This window comes from Bufo gargarizans, chromosome 8, assembly GCF_014858855.1.
Source record: "Bufo gargarizans isolate SCDJY-AF-19 chromosome 8, ASM1485885v1, whole genome shotgun sequence".
NCBI lineage: Eukaryota > Metazoa > Chordata > Amphibia > Anura > Bufonidae > Bufo > Bufo gargarizans.
In genome coordinates, this window is record NC_058087.1 from 100,555,464 (window position 1) to 100,571,349 (window position 15,886).

General features: G+C 42.8%; 1 protein-coding gene across 1 annotated transcript in view; it reads left to right on the forward strand.

The window, feature by feature from the left end:
- Positions 1-3,700: 3,700 nt before the first annotated feature.
- COL3A1 (collagen type III alpha 1 chain) overlaps positions 3,701-15,886 on the forward strand; it is a 110,860-nt gene continuing 98,674 nt past the window's right edge. The window contains exon 1 of the mRNA XM_044304932.1: positions 3,701-3,916. Within this exon, the coding sequence (XP_044160867.1) occupies positions 3,832-3,916 (85 nt within the window). The 5' untranslated portion in view covers positions 3,701-3,831. The remainder of the gene's footprint in view (positions 3,917-15,886) is intronic.

Below are 15,886 nucleotides of genomic sequence, written 5' to 3' on the forward strand. Positions count from 1 at the left end.
AGAGTGACAGTAGCACCTGCACCTGAGGATATGGTAGCAAAATCACCACCTCCACCACCGTCACCCAGCATCTCCACACTGTCCCATGGAAGCGTTCAGATGTCCATCTCAAAAATACTGGAGAGAAAGAGGAAGTACCCCTTACCCACCCGCTGTCATTCCGTCCCGGTGGAAACAGAGACTTTTGAAAACCTTATGGTGGTGGCTGTCCCACAGTACTTGGTTCCCAGCAGCCACTACTTTTCCAGGCGAGCCATCCCTGCTCTGCACAGCCAAGTGGCGGAAAAAATCAGGTGTGCAAGCACAACGCTATCTGTGGCAAGGTCCACTTAACTACCGATAGATGGACCAGTAAGCACGGGCAGGGATGTTATATCTCCCTAACGACAGCAGGCTGTTTTGAAACTCATCTGTTTGGGGGGAAAAACCCACAATGCGCAGTAGCTGTGGACGGGCATGGAACAACAGAGCGATGAATGGTTGGAGTAGCTGAGTCTCAATCCTGGCCTGGTGATGTCAGAGCTGCTGCAGAAAGTGTGGGCTGTCTGTGCACGCTTTCGGCATTCTCACCCTGCTGCTGCTCGCCTGTCTGCTCTGCGGCGTAACTTCCCGCTCACCGCCTGCACCAACAGAGGCCAGGTACACAATAGTGATGTCGCGAACATAAAATTTTCTGTTCGTGAACGGCGAATGCGAATTTCCACAAATGTTCGCGAACGGGCGAACCGGGCGAACCGCCATAGAGTTCAATAGGCATGCGAATTTTAAAACCCACAGGGACTCTTCTGGCCACAATAGTGATGGAAAAGTTGCTTCAAGGGGACTAACACCTGGACTGTGGCATGCCGGAGGGGGACCTATGGCAAAACTCCCATGGAAAATTACATAGTTGACGCAGAGTGTGGTAAGTTGAATTTTTTTATTACAACTTAGATCTGAGTTCCAAATGGTTGTATTGTTAGAATTGATGAATATAACGAATATAGCACTATATTCTCAATCTTCGTAATATTCTAGCAATACAACCATTAAGAACGCAGCTCTAAGTCGAATTCGCAATGCGATTAATATAACCTGTATTAATCGCATTGCGATTACAACTTCGGTCTGAGTTCATAATGGTTGTATTGGTCGCACCATCACGTGGTAAAGGGGGACGGGGGGGTGACACACTGCAGCCTGGTGAGCGGTGGGGCGCTGCGGCAGCTGCCCTGCAGGAGTCTCTGGTCCCGGGAGGAGGAGGTAGGAGGAGCGGCTCTGACTTTATAGACCAAATTATTTTAATAACACCCCAATAATAATAAGTTAATAACCTAACCCCATTCATAAATTACTGTGGATTATTATAGAGACGGCCCCAGGCCAGGAGACATAAGGGGTTGGGTTGAACTGTGGGCTGGGGCCACCCGGCCACATTTAATAATCTTTGCTCAGGGGGGCCCTCAAAAATATAGACCCACATGGTGTGGACTGGTCCTTTTTACTAAGGAATATAGTTTAAACGTGCAAAAGAGAAAATAAGAAGTCAGCTCCAATCAGATATCTGCACATAAACCAAGACTCTGGGTCTATGCAGATATCTGATTGAAGCTTAGTGACTTCTTTTTTTTTCTCTTTATCTCTTTATTATGGCTTCGGGGTGGGGGGGGGGGCAGGGGTGACACCATTTTCTACCGCACCGGGTGACACCAGCCATAGCAACGCCACTGTAACCATTAGGAACCCAGCTCTAAGTTGAATTTGCAATGCGATTAATATAACCTGTATTAATCGCATTGTGATTACAACTTAGTCAAATTTGTGACACTGCACCTTCAGAATGAATCTAAGATGGATGCTGTCCCTAAGATGGATGCTGTCCTTGCTATTTGATAGGAGGTGGGAGGGCCTGGGAGGGAGGGTATGCTGATTGGCTGGAATGTGTCTGCTTACTGTGAGGTACAGGGTCAAAGTTTTCTCAATGATGACGTATAGGGGCGGACCGAACATCACATATGTTCGCCCGCCGCGGCGAACGCGAACAATCTATGTTCGCCGGGAACTATTCACCGGCGAATAGTTCGGGACATCTCTAGTACACAACTCTCCAGCCAGGGCACAGTTCACCGTGTTCACAGCAGGGTGGCACCTAAAGCAGCTTATGGACATCAATAGAGCGTGGCTGGGGGGATACAGAGGACACAGACGATACACTTCCCATAGAGGACAGCACACATGAGTGACTACATTCTGCAGTGCCTGCGCAACGATCGCCGAGTTGCCCACATTCTATCCAGTGCTGATTACCAGGTGGCCACCCTGCTGGATCCCCACTACACGGACAACGTGCTGTCCTTAATTCCATCACTGGAGCGTGATTGGAAGATGCACGAGTACAAGCGCATGGTGGTAGATGTGCTGCTCATGGCATTCATACCTGACAGCAGTGGAAGCACAAGGCGAAGGTAGAGGAGGAGAAGGAAGAAGCCACCAACGCAGCTGGGGCACCTCCAGCACCTGAGAAGGGGGGATTAGCATGGCCGAAATGTGGAAAAGCTTTGTCAGCATGCCACAACAACCAGCACCACCAGCTGATACAGAACGTTTTAGCAGGAGGCAGCATTTCAGCAACATGGTGGAACAGTACGTGTGCATATGCCTACACGTACTGACTGATGGGTCTGCCCCATTCAACTTCTGGGTCTCAAAATTGGGCACATGGCCTGAGCTTGCCCTTTACGACTTAGAGGTGCTGGCCTGCCCTGCAGCTAGTGTATTGTCTGATTGCAAGTTTAGCACTACAGGGGGGGTAATCACAGACAAGCGCAGCCGCCTGTCCACAGCCAATGTGGACAAGCTCATGTTCATTAAAATGAACCAAGCATGGATCCCACAGGACTTGTCTGTACCTTGTGCTAAGTAGACAAGTATACTGGCCGCACCCAGCCATTGTTATACTCCAGCGCACTTTCTCTTTGCATTCTCTTTTCTATTTCCCAATATTTTGGGGTCTTCCCAAATTTCTAACATAAATAAATAAATAAACAAAATAAAGGGGGGAAAAAAAAAAAAGCTACAAAAACAGTGTTGGTTACCTCCTCCTCCTCCACCACTGCTTCTACCTACACCGCCACGTTCACCGCCTCCTGAACCTTCTACTCCGCTTTGACCTCCGCCTCTTAGTTCAAGATTATAATTTTTTTCAAATCTATGTTATTATAGTCATTTCCCTATACACATTTGTTTGCAGCCCTCTAGCCCTTACTGCGATTATTTTACAGCAATTTTTGTGCACCAAAGTTCAGTTCCCCATTGGTTCTGGGATTGAGTTTTGGTCAAGTTCAGGTCCCAAACCCGAACTTTGACCCGAAGTCGGGCCGAACCCGGCGAACCCAAACATCCACGGATCCACTCATCCCTATTGATAACATCTGTTCTATATATTTGGAAGTTAGGAAAATGTGTAGCTATAATCATTTGTACAATGCACATTTCTCCAGATGTGTTCTTTAACTTCTCTTTCTGCTCTTTGAGGTCAAACACAGACCATTCCACGTTAACACTGCATATTCACTTGGCAATACATTCCAATGCAAGCCCTATATGGGATCCTTCAGCATTGAAGGGGTTTCCTAATGGCAACACCTCTCAAGTTTCAGAAAGGGGCTGGAATTTAGTGCAAGCCAAAGATTTCCCTATTTAAGAACAGTGCAAAGGAATCTCAGTGGCTAAGTTCAGTTTAAGGGTCCAGAGCTGAAGGGGTAGGGGAGAAATTGATGGTGCTAAGTTAAGAAGATTTATTTTTGTTTTTCCCCTAGTCTGCACTTAGAGTCTCATGTCTAACATTTAGACATGATGAGCTTTGTGCAAATAACCTCTCTTTTCTGCATCATTGCAGTGACCTATCCTTCCCTAATTCTGGCACAACAACAGGAAGGTGAGTAATTGTCTCAACTGTTTATTTTGCTCTCCCCTTAACTGGTCAAAAACTCCTAGACACTAAATGTAACGTAACAATGGAAAGGAAAAAAATGCACCAGGGGGCTTGCACTGCCCCATATTGTGAGAATGGCAATTGTTGCTTTAGTCTGAAGTTAGGAATAATAACAGATTCGAGATGCAGCTCTGGAGATGTACGTTTTCTAATGCAAGTAACATGTTCCTAGCTGCAATGTAATCTAACCTTCCTGTGCTGTAAAGCAGCTGTGGTAACCATGTTCTGATAAGATGCTGCTAATAAGCTGGAGCAATGGACAGATGTGCATCATACATCCACATGTCCATGCTGACCTAAAAACCTTGAGAACCTTTAAAATGGTTTCAGGACCTTCAATTAAGGAACTAGTATATGTCACGATTTGAGGGTTATTGACTTCATAAATATTCCCTGTGTAATTTGAATGCGGGTGTTTAACATGCAAATTGCATTACTGTGAATATTTGAAGGGAATGGCATTATCACTTCATACAGCAGTCTACTATAAACTATCACATTACTATTTTTGGAAGTTTTGCTTAATATAAATTCTTTCAAGAAGAAGTTGAATTCACTGTAACATCCGAGCCATTTCTATGCTATGTCATATCTGGAGGGCGTATAGTAGTTGTAGCACTATGTGTTGTGTTCTCCCTGCATATGTTACTGTATAAGGTAGAGAAATGCATTCATTTGGTGTAAAGAAAGAATTTAGTCAACCACATGAAACTGATATCAAACTTGTAAGTCTACATAATAAGTATGCATAAATAGCTCACTTTCAAGCCAAATTGAGGATATTCTAACCATTAACCATAATTGAGCTGAATGAATGTAAACATGTTTCAGGAATTATCTCTAGTGGTTGTCCTTATACTCATCAGTTGCTCTGTTGAGACCATTTTGGACTGAAGGAGAGAAGTTTCCCACTAGTACTTCTCCTTTAACAAGATACATCACCAGATGCAGAAAGGTAGATTAGTGTCAAATAAACCATCATCCATACATCATCCTTTGTAAAACGCCCTTGGTTGCCATTACTGCATATGGCAATTTTTGCTGTTGTACTATGCAGAGTTAAAGTGTCAATAGTTTCCATGTAGTCATATCTAGCCGCTGGCTATGATTATTCACCTATGTTGTAACAGCTGGAAGGGACTGAGTAAAAACATGCTGCCTGTCTGTAGTCTGCCGAAGCTGGCAATGTGCAGTACGATGATCTCATCAGTATTAATATATGGCATGTTACTGTAGAAAACAACTGGGCAATGACATTACTTTTTTCCTTTGGGCTTGGGAATATAAACCTCTGACTGCAAGATGATGTAAAACATATGTTCTGTGGAACTAATTGTATTACCCCATGTGTTATATGACAAATCATGGACATAGCCGGTTTGATAATTCATATTCCAGCTCATGAGAATCAGAATCTGCTGACATCTTTGGAAAGAACATGAATTTCTTTACATGCATAGCAAATCTTCAGGCACATACGTCATGCTGCTGCCATCTAGTGGTGGTCTAGTGTAACTGAAACCAGCCACACCTAGTGTGCTTCCTCCATCTTTAGAATCAAAAGTACAAAGAACTGCAAAGCTTCTCTACCAATACATGGTAGACATGGTAACACATTTCACTTTTCATATTTATTCTTCAGACAAACATACACATTTAGACAAAAGATATGAAACACATTTACTATATGCTGAGCATGCAACTCATTTCTGAATATTTCATACATTGAAGCCGAACGATTAGGTATATAATGTGAGCTGGTAGCACTCATACAATCACTTCATCTTATACTGTAATAAGGGAAATAAAGTGCAGTGAACTGTACAAATCACAATGCAGAAGTACAGGAATTTATAGTCTATGGACTGTGACAAATTTATCATGAGGGGGGATTTGAAGGCAGAGTCTGTGTTGGGGATACTTTGCACCAAATTTATCAAATATTAAACCCCTTTTGTCTAGAAATGCTACTACAGTTTTCTACACCGCCTCCCTGCTGGAGTGATTTTGCGACTTTAAAAAAATAAAAATGTCCTAGTCATAAATCTGGAGTGAAACACCTTAAAGGGTTTCTACAGTTTGTTTTAACTGATGATCTATCCTCTACATAGATCATCAGCTTCTGATCGGCCGGGGTCCGGCACTCCCGCCAATCAGCTGTCTGAGAAGGCAGCGGCGCTCCAGCAGCACCGCGGCCTTCTCACTGTTTACCGCTGGCCCAGTGACGTCACGACTAGTATCACTTGGCCTGGGCGCGGCTAAGTTCCTTTCACTTGAATGGAGCTTAGCCCCGCCCAGGCCAGTTGATGACGTCACTGGGCCTGCGGTAAACAGTGAGAAGGCCGCGGCGCTGCTGCCTTCTCAAACAGCTGATCGGCGGGTGTCCCGGGTGTCGGATCCCCGCCGATCAGAAGCTGATGATCTATCTAGAGGATACATCATCAGTTAAAACAAACTGTAGATCCCCTTTAACAAAGGTAACCATGGCCCCTTTTCCACCCACTTTTCAAAACTGAAGTGAGTGGCATAAAAATGCAACAAAATCATTGACTATAGGGTAATTAGCTTCACTAGGAGCTACCACTGAAACTGTTTTCTTTCTCTTGCAAAATAGCTTAGGTTACTTTTACATCTGTATTTTTCATTACGGTATTGAGATCCGTCATAGGATCTCAATAGAGGACGGAAATGCTTTAGTGTTGTCCCCATTCATTGTCAATGGGGACAAAACTGAACTGAAGGGAACGGAGTGCACCAGAATGCATTCGGTTCCGTTTCATTGCATTCCCATGACACACACAAAAGCGCTGCAAACAGCATTTTTGAGTGCGTCCTCGGATGTTTAGCATGTTTCACAATGCAAGTCAATGGTGACGGATCCGTTTTCTCAGACACAAAATAAAACGGATCCTTCCCCCATTGACTTACAATGGTTTTAGAGATGGATCCGTCTTGGCCATTTTACAGATAATACAACCAGATCCATTCATAACGGATGCAGACGGTTGTATTATCAGTAACAGAAGCGTTTTTGCTGATCCATGAGGGATCCAGGGAAAACGCAGATGTGAAAGTTGCTTTACCTGCATATTCTTTTTCCAGGGAGTACTGCCTGGCCTCCATATGTTAGCTCTAGTACTGTAGTACTCCTGAATGCTTTGCAAGGAAAGTTCTGTGTAACTGTAGTGAGAGCAATGCCAAGAGGATGACCACTAAAACCAGTGTTTCCATTTAATTGTTATACTTTTACAGACTAGAGAGTGGCAATTATGGTTACAAATCTAGGATTATTTGGAAAATGGAAACCACCCTATTAGACCAACTCACCCTCAAATATACCTGGGTTTAGCTGTTAATTAAACAGTTTATGGTTAAAGGGGTTATCTCACTGCAGAAAATGGTATTTATAATATAGACAAAGTTAAATGGGTTCTCTGAGAATAGACATTTATAACTTATCCTAAGGATAGTTCATCAATATAAGATCTGCAGGAGTCCGACACCTAGGATCCCCACTAATCAGCTGTTAGAAGAGACTGGATGCTCTTCTTAGGCCCGTGACATTACTGTACATCGCTCACATGGCCTTGTTGCAGCTCAGCCCAATCAAGTCAATGGGTCTGCGCTGCAAGGCCAAACACAGTCATTATACAATGTCTGCTGCTGTGCTTGGAAAGCTGTCATTACCCCAGTCAGTGCAGCGGCTCCCTAAAACAGCTGATCGGTGCAGGTGCCAAGACCCCTCCAATGTGATGATGATGACCTATCCTGAGGATAGTTCATCTTTATCTTTTCCAGGATACCTCCTTTATACCATGCACTTACTAATATATTGGGATTGTCCATATTCCTCCTTTGCTAACTTGATTCATTTTTCCATCACATTATACACTGCTTATTTCCATGGTTATGACCACTCTGCAATTCAGCAGTGGTGGTCATGCTTGCACAATATAGGAAAAGACACCATCCTCTCTGGTGGCTATTACAGTAGCTCCCGTTCCAGCCACCTTATATCTTTGCTGCTGCAGTGGCCATAACCCCTGGCCACTGCAGCAGTGTATAATGTGATGGAAAAATGAATCAAGTCAGCAAAGGAGGGAATATGGACAATCAGAGTACATCAGTAAATGTCTTGTATTAACTATGTGTACATTACTGCCATTTGCTGAAATTAGACAACCCTTTTCTGTCAACATGACTTGTATCATTACTTCCAGCTTAATGTACAACTATCGGGCAACTATAGGCCAGTAAGCCTGACATCAATAGTGGGGAAATTAATGGAAACCATACTCAAGGAGAGGATTGTGGAACATCTAAAATCCCATGGATTGAAAGATGATAAACAGCATAGGTCTACTTCACGGAGATCATGTCAAACTAATCTTAGTGATTTTTTTGATTGGGTGACTAAAATAATAGATGGCGGAGGTGCCGTAGACATCATTTATCTAGACTTTAGTAAGGCTTTTGATACTATCCCACATAGAAGGCTTATCAATAAATTGCAGTCTTTGTGCTTGGACTCCCATATTGTTGAATGGATTAGGCAGTGGCTGAGGGACAGACAACAGAGGGTTGTAGTCAATGGAGTATATTCAGACCATGGTCTTGTTACCAGTGGGGTAACTCAGGGATCTGTTCTGGGACCCATATTGTTTAATATCTTTATCAGCGAAATTGCAGAAGGCCTTGATGGTTAGGTGTGTCTTTTTGCTGATGACACAAAGATTTGTAACAGGGTTGGTGTTCCTGGAGGGATACACCAAATGGAAAAGGATTTAGGAAAACTAGAGGAATGGTCAAAAATCTGGCAACTAAAATTTTATGTTGATAAGTGCAAGATAATGCACCTGGGGCGTAAAAACCCAAGAACAGAATATAAAATCAGTGATACAGTCCTAACGTCAGTATTTGAGGAAAGGGATTTAGGGGTCATTATTTCAGAAGACTTAAAGGTAGGCAGACAATGTCATAGAGCAGCAGGAAATGCTAGCCGAATGCTTGGGTGTATAGGGAGAGGAATTACCAGTAGAAAGAGGGAGGTGCTCATGCCGCTCTACAGAGCACTAGTGAGACCTCATTTGGAGTATTGTGCTCAATACTGGAGACCATATCTCCAGAAGGATATTGATACTTTGGAGAGAGTTCAGAGAAGAGCTACTAAACTGGTCCATGGATTGCAGGATAAAACTTACCAGGAAAGATTAAAGGACCTTAACATGCATCGCTTGGAAGAAAGACGAGACAGAGTGGATATGATAGAAACTTTTAAATACATAAAGGGAATCAACAAGGTAAAAAGAGGAAAGAATATTTAAAAGAAGAAAAACTGCTACAAGAGGACATAGTTTTTAATTAGTGGGGCAAAGGTTTAAAAGTAATATCAGGAAGTATTACTTTACTGAGAGAGTAATGGATGCATGGAATAGCCTTCCTGCAGAAGTGGTAGCTGCAAATACAGTGGAGGAGTTTAAGCATGCATGGGATAGGCATGAGGCCATCCTTCATATAAGATAGGGCCAGGGGCTTTCCATAGTATTTAGTATATTGGGCAGACTAGCTGGGCCAAATGGTTCTTATCTGCCGACACATTCTATGTTTCTATGCTAAAAGTGCTGAAACCTGCAATAGATGTTAAAAAAAAAAAAGAGGATATTGTATCTAAGGTTTTTATTTATGAGGTTTCTAGGGTGACTCAGTGTCCTATCACTTAATTGTCAGATTCATCTCCCAGATATTCAGTAAATCATGAACACCCTAACACGTAACAGACTACATCAGGAATGGACTCTCTCTACAGTCTCCTGGCACCGTCTGGAACATCGTCTGTTTTATGTCAGCCTGACAATGGAAAACATGAGATAACTCCGGCGGCTAGCTGTAATTTTGAGCATTGACTTTGGACTCAAAAACTTGGCATTGTTTAATGAAAGTGAATGCCTTACAGATTAGCTAAGAAACCACTTCCATTTTCCATAATTTATGCCCTTTAAAAATGTTTGTCTTACAAGTAAATCAAAAAGCTTTGAATGTTTCCAAAAGCTTTCTTTCCCTTCCATAAACTGTTTAGCTCCATGCATATGAACACACAGTAGGATAGAATTTTTCTAAGATACCTCAAGGTCTATGGATCACTCGGCTTTGAGAAATAAAAAATATGTGTCTTTCCTCTTAAACATCCCCACTTCCACTGGTTTTGTAGATGTTATCGTTGATCTTTGCAGTAAATAAGACATTACTTTTGTTTTCAAGTAAGCATCTGTGTGAAAAATAGTATTTGAGTATTGGAGAGAAAAATAGGCAATTGAAACTCTTCCCATTAAAATCAACTGTTTGACAGGTGTCTCGAGATCAGAAGCATTTGACTGGCAGCTACATATCCAAAGGTCCTACTACCTGATGGAGTGGCAGGTCGAGCATGCACCGAGACACTCCATTCATTCTCTATGGAACCTCCAGAAATAGCAAAGCACTATACTTGACTAGCTTTGGAAATCCCATAGAGAATGAATGAAGTGGCAGGATAAATGCTTAACCTGCCACTCCATCAAAACAGAAGAATGTGACCCACATTGTCACATCAGTGGGGGGTCCCAATGGTCAAACCCCCAGCAACCAGTTAGTTACCCCTGATCCTGCAAATAGGGAATAACTTGCAAAATTGTTACAACCCCTTTATGATATTAATGACTCATCCAGAGGACAGGCCATCAGTATGAAAGCATAAGTCCTAAGGTGGGTTTACACAAGCTGAACTTAAAGTCGATTGTCAGGAAGGAAGCGCTCCTTCCAGACAGTCGGCTGCTCGTTCAATGAAGGAGAATGCTGCATTTGCATGCAACGATCACCTCCACAGTATGAGACCTAGGGATCGCTATTGCGATTGCTCATCCCCATACAGCTGCATTGTTTCTGGGCAGCAGATCGCTGTTTAGACCACATGATTTGCTGCCCAGAAACGATAAATGAGCGTTTTACTAGTTCATCAGGTGACCGGCAGCACATTTAGATGGCCAGATTGTCGGGAATGAGCGTTCGCAGGGACATTCATTCCTGATAATCTGCCTGAATATCAGGCCGTGTAAATCCACCTTTAATTGAATTTTTCCTTCGGTGCTGCTTGTGAAAGGTAATATCACACCCGCTCTTTGCTGTTATTTTCCAAATGTTCAAGTTGAGGTTCACTCAATGTGCTAATTAGATATCCAATATACCTGTTTACCTTTTATGCTTTAAAATAAAGTCATGCAACAGAAAAGTAATATTGTTTGGAGCGTGGCCATTAAACTCATGCAGGCCTGCTTAGTATCATTCAAAACTGCAAAGGCTTGATCTTTGTATGTCTTGGCTCCCACTAGGCTATGTATATGGAAAAAAGGCTGACTGAAAAGCTTGTAAATGTTTTTATATCAATCCATTGTGTTAAAGTGTCTGATTTCTGCTTTTCATTTCTGTAGCAGAGCCAAACAGATCAAACATAAATAAAGAGGTAGAGGCTCAGCCATAATTCACAGGGATTGTTTGGAATACCATGTTTCTGCAATGGCATTACTGCAACATTGTATATCAGCTTGTGAAATAACACACCATTCCAATAAGTCTGACCTACCCCGTACTTATATTGCATTCAAAAACTGTGGTCTATTTTAAATATAATCTTAAAACATATATATGGGGCATTCTTATATCAAAAGGTGCCTGTAGAAAGTATTGAGAGCTAGATCAATTAATGTTTACCATGTCTATGTTTTCACCATCACAGGACAAAGGGACAGATTTATTAATGCTTTATAAAAAGGTAGACAGTGTAAATTTAGACAGGCAGTCTAAAGCTGCACCTCATTTATCACATTGCCTCAGGGGAAAGTCTAACTTTCTACAATTTATTGGTTTTCTTGCTATGTGGAAGATTTGTGTTACAAATTTTTGGCAGAAAATATTACATCTTAAGCCACACCCTTTCATGCTAAATTCCGCCCATTCCGTGGACAAGGACAGTGGACTATTCTTTTTGCTGACTTGTTTCATAAATATATATAAAATGTGCCATTCATGTGCAGTCACCATAGTAAATGTCAGCTAAAATAAGGTCCCTAGACTATAGCAATGAATCAATAAGAGAAATAGCTGCACACTTTAGAAAGAAATTTATGGCGCTAAAATAAAGAAATACAGTAAAAATCTTGACAATTCCAATGAGTGCCAGTTTATAATTCTCCCTGATGTATTATTAACATATTGAAGAAGAAGAGAAAAAAAAAAAAAAAGGGGGATTAAACGCAGTGGAAAGGGAAAAAGGAAAAGTATTCCCTGGAGCACCAAGAGGACTATTTAGAAGTGACGGAGTGTTAGGAATGGGATGGAAGTGGTTTGGCGGGTGTTCACCGAGGCAGCACCCTAAAGCAGTGTACTTCAGTGCACTGCAAGATAATATAGAGATAAAATGTATAAAGTGCTGGAGACTTGCCCAAGAAAAAAAGGGGGGAGGAGGCCCAGGTGGTCTTGGGGATAGTGGGCAGTAGCACAGAGGCACCAAGGTGAAGAAGAAACAGATCAGGGCGGTGTAGTCAGTCTATGGAGGGTTACTACTTTGCTAGTTGGATTTGTGCTTCTGCTTCACAGTATCAATATATTGCATAAACATATATATCACTGTGTCTGTATAGTTAGTGGTTCTATTTCACAGTCTCAATATATGGTGAGCCTATATGTCACTGTGTCTATTTATATCTTGTTATATTGATTCTATTTCACAGTATCGATATATGGCAACTGTGCGGGTACTTAAAAAATAATAAAAAATAATAATAAGTGATGTTAAAAGAATTGTATGAGAAAAACGGTCTCAGGTGCATCTATACCTGCTCGACAGCCCCCCAGTGAAGTAAGTTACTATTTAAGGTTACTGCTGATCATTCGGTTGATCATCCTTTTTGTCAAATTGCCACATCGATTTGTGTATGTATATTTTGTTAGTTTTGTGTTTGTGGGGATTAGGCGCTGTCTACGTGTATCTAGAAGTTTAAATGGTCATTAACACTATAGACCAAATCCTACACACATCTCCTCTTTGGCTATTTAAGTGTTTATCCTGGTGCTAACACTATTTTTTCGTGCAGCCTCCCCTATTACTGTAGTCCATATAACTAGATCATCTTTTCAACCATTTAATTTAATTCGGTTGATCATCCTTTTTGTTAAATTGCCACATTGAATTGTGTATGTATATTTTGTTAGTAGGAGAAGATGACAGCAGAGGCAGCTGGTGTGGCATCAGAATGGTGCCTAAAGCAAGTGGCTAGAAGTAATGGGCCACTTTTCACAATGTTATGGTGTGGCAGCACACTGCAGTCAAAACATTACTGCCAGAATTATGTAGTCTGATGCATCAGGCACCAGTCTGTGGAAATCCTGGCTGATCCTTGCCTGATTCATCTTTATAAAGTTTAATCTCTCTACTTTGTGTGTTAAACACCCGCTCTTATACCATTCTACTTGCCAGGCAGAAAAGCTTGTCCAGGACAAACTCAGCAAGTTGCAGCCACATTTTATGTTTGGCTGCCCAGTAGTCTAGGTGATCTTGGATCTGGGATAACAGGGTGCTGTAGAGGAATGCCACCATCTGCTGATTCATGTTCTGCTCCATGTCATGCAGCTGGGTGGTTTATTCAGTTGGCTGGTGAAGAAACATGCTCATCAGACATTGGTGACTCAAGAAGTTACTGCTAATGGAGCTGGTGTTGCTCCTTCCTCCCCCCTCCACCAGAGGATGGGCGATGGCACACAAAGGCAGCGACCAGCTGACTACATAGGATTTCTCAATAGTAATTGAGTTTATTATCCCTCTCAACACGTGTAAAAAAAAGAGCCAGATTTTGACCTGGGAGGGAGGGTCTAACATCGTGTAGAGCCAGTGGTCATCCCTCTGCCAAGTGGTGAAAATTCAGCTATCACTACTCAAGCAACTTAGCATGCATCTAGCCATGTGCCTCCATCTTCACTGTATACTGCCACGGTCTGTCAGGGTCATCTGCCTGGTCTTCTTCATCACCCTTAAGCTCCTCCTGCTCTTCTCCTGTCACTTGTGCAGATAAACCATCTTTTTATGTATACATTTCCTGTGCATTAATGTCCTCCTCCTCCTCTTCTGCCAGTTCAGCCACCACAGGGCTCAGGCAGCCATGAGATGTGGCTGTCGTGCCTCCTGTCCCATGGCCATACAGATTCATCAGCTTCTGCTCCAGGACGTAAAGGTAGTTCTTTGAAATGGGCAGAGGGGGAGCACCAGGACCAGTAGACAATGGGAAGCAAACACAGCTCCCTTCTGCTGATGTGGTGGAGCCCTGACTTCTGGAGAAGGGGTTTGGGCCGCTGCAAGATGCCTCAGACTGCACCATTAGCGCCACAGTTTTTCCAGGCCACTGCATGGTGAGGCTCCAATATTGGCACCATGGCCAGTGTTCCCCTCTGTCCATAGATCCTACATATGGCCACACTGACTTCCTCCGGCAACTTGATGAAAAACTTGCCGAGTATGACATTCTACCCCCACCACTGTGTGATAACTGCTTGCCGTTGCCTCTTTGAAACTGTGCACCGCCAAGTGTTTATAGACAGCTAGACTCCTAAGTAGCAGATGGTCTACCCCGGTCCCATTTGGCTCCAGGTCTCACACTGCCTCCACCCTGCTGCTCTCTCACAAGTAAGCTGCCACTCTCACACCCTGATGATAATAATGAAGCTCCCTCTTCACCTGGCTCCCACGTGCGATCGACTACATCATCAGACACTACTGTCTGCTTGTCACTTGTGTCACCCACACGACTGTCATTGTTGCTAATTGCACGCCTACAGGAGGAAGCAACGGACCTCTCCTCCAAATATGGGCTGGTCAGTAGCTGCTGACTGTCCTCCATTATATCATCCTCACTGAAAAGCAGAGCAGGGCCTGTAGCATATATCACTTTCTGGGCAGAAGGAGCAGCAAAGAAAAGAAGCAGGTTCAGGACAGGTAAGGGCACAGAGCTTTGTCCTGGGCCATGCAAATTAAGTGTGGTATCAGAGGACTCTTGGCTGTGGGTGTCTGATGTCAGTTGAGATGATGTTGAAAGCTAAGTGAACCATTAAAGAACAGCTGGATTGCTGGTCAAAACACAACTGTTGGATGACAGCAGCAGCCCTGGCCTATCACCTGCCCCCTTCTTCTGTTGCTACTTCCGCCAGCTCAAGCAATATTTATACCAATCCCCGTTCCTTTGGAGGGCCCTGAGAACTTTCTGTTGGACATACTGCACAGTAACAGTAATTGTATGTGTAAAACAAGGTACTGTATTCAATATCAATGTGGACACCACAATAACAGTATTATTATAACAGCATTAGTACAGCTTATTCACCTAATTTTGATAATCAAGGCATAACAGAATTGCTTATTTATTTAACAAGGTAGACACCCCCATAACAGTCAAAATAGACAGTTTTTTTCACCCCAGTTTGAGACTCAAGGCCTAATGGAATTGCTTATCTATTAAACAAAGTGGACATGCAATGGAGCAGGATATGGGTATACGCTGACACCAAATTATGCAATGGCTGGGTCAGGTCTATAGTTTGTTCATGACGCCAATTGCAGCGTGCGCAGGGTACCTCCCAAGGTGTTATAGCGCACGTCCCAGGTTAGGAATGCCTGAGTGGTGTAATGGCCTATAATGTCTCTATAGGTGGCAATAATTGTGTCAACGGTGTCTCCTACCTGGGTATGGCTGGATTCCTGGCTCATGACTTACTTGAAATAAATTTGAGTGTAGTGATAGTAGGAGTAATTGAGGAAATGTGCAGCAGAAATTGATGTCCAGACCTTTAGGTAAAGTTCAAACTTTTCTTTACTGAAGATAACTTGAATCCAAA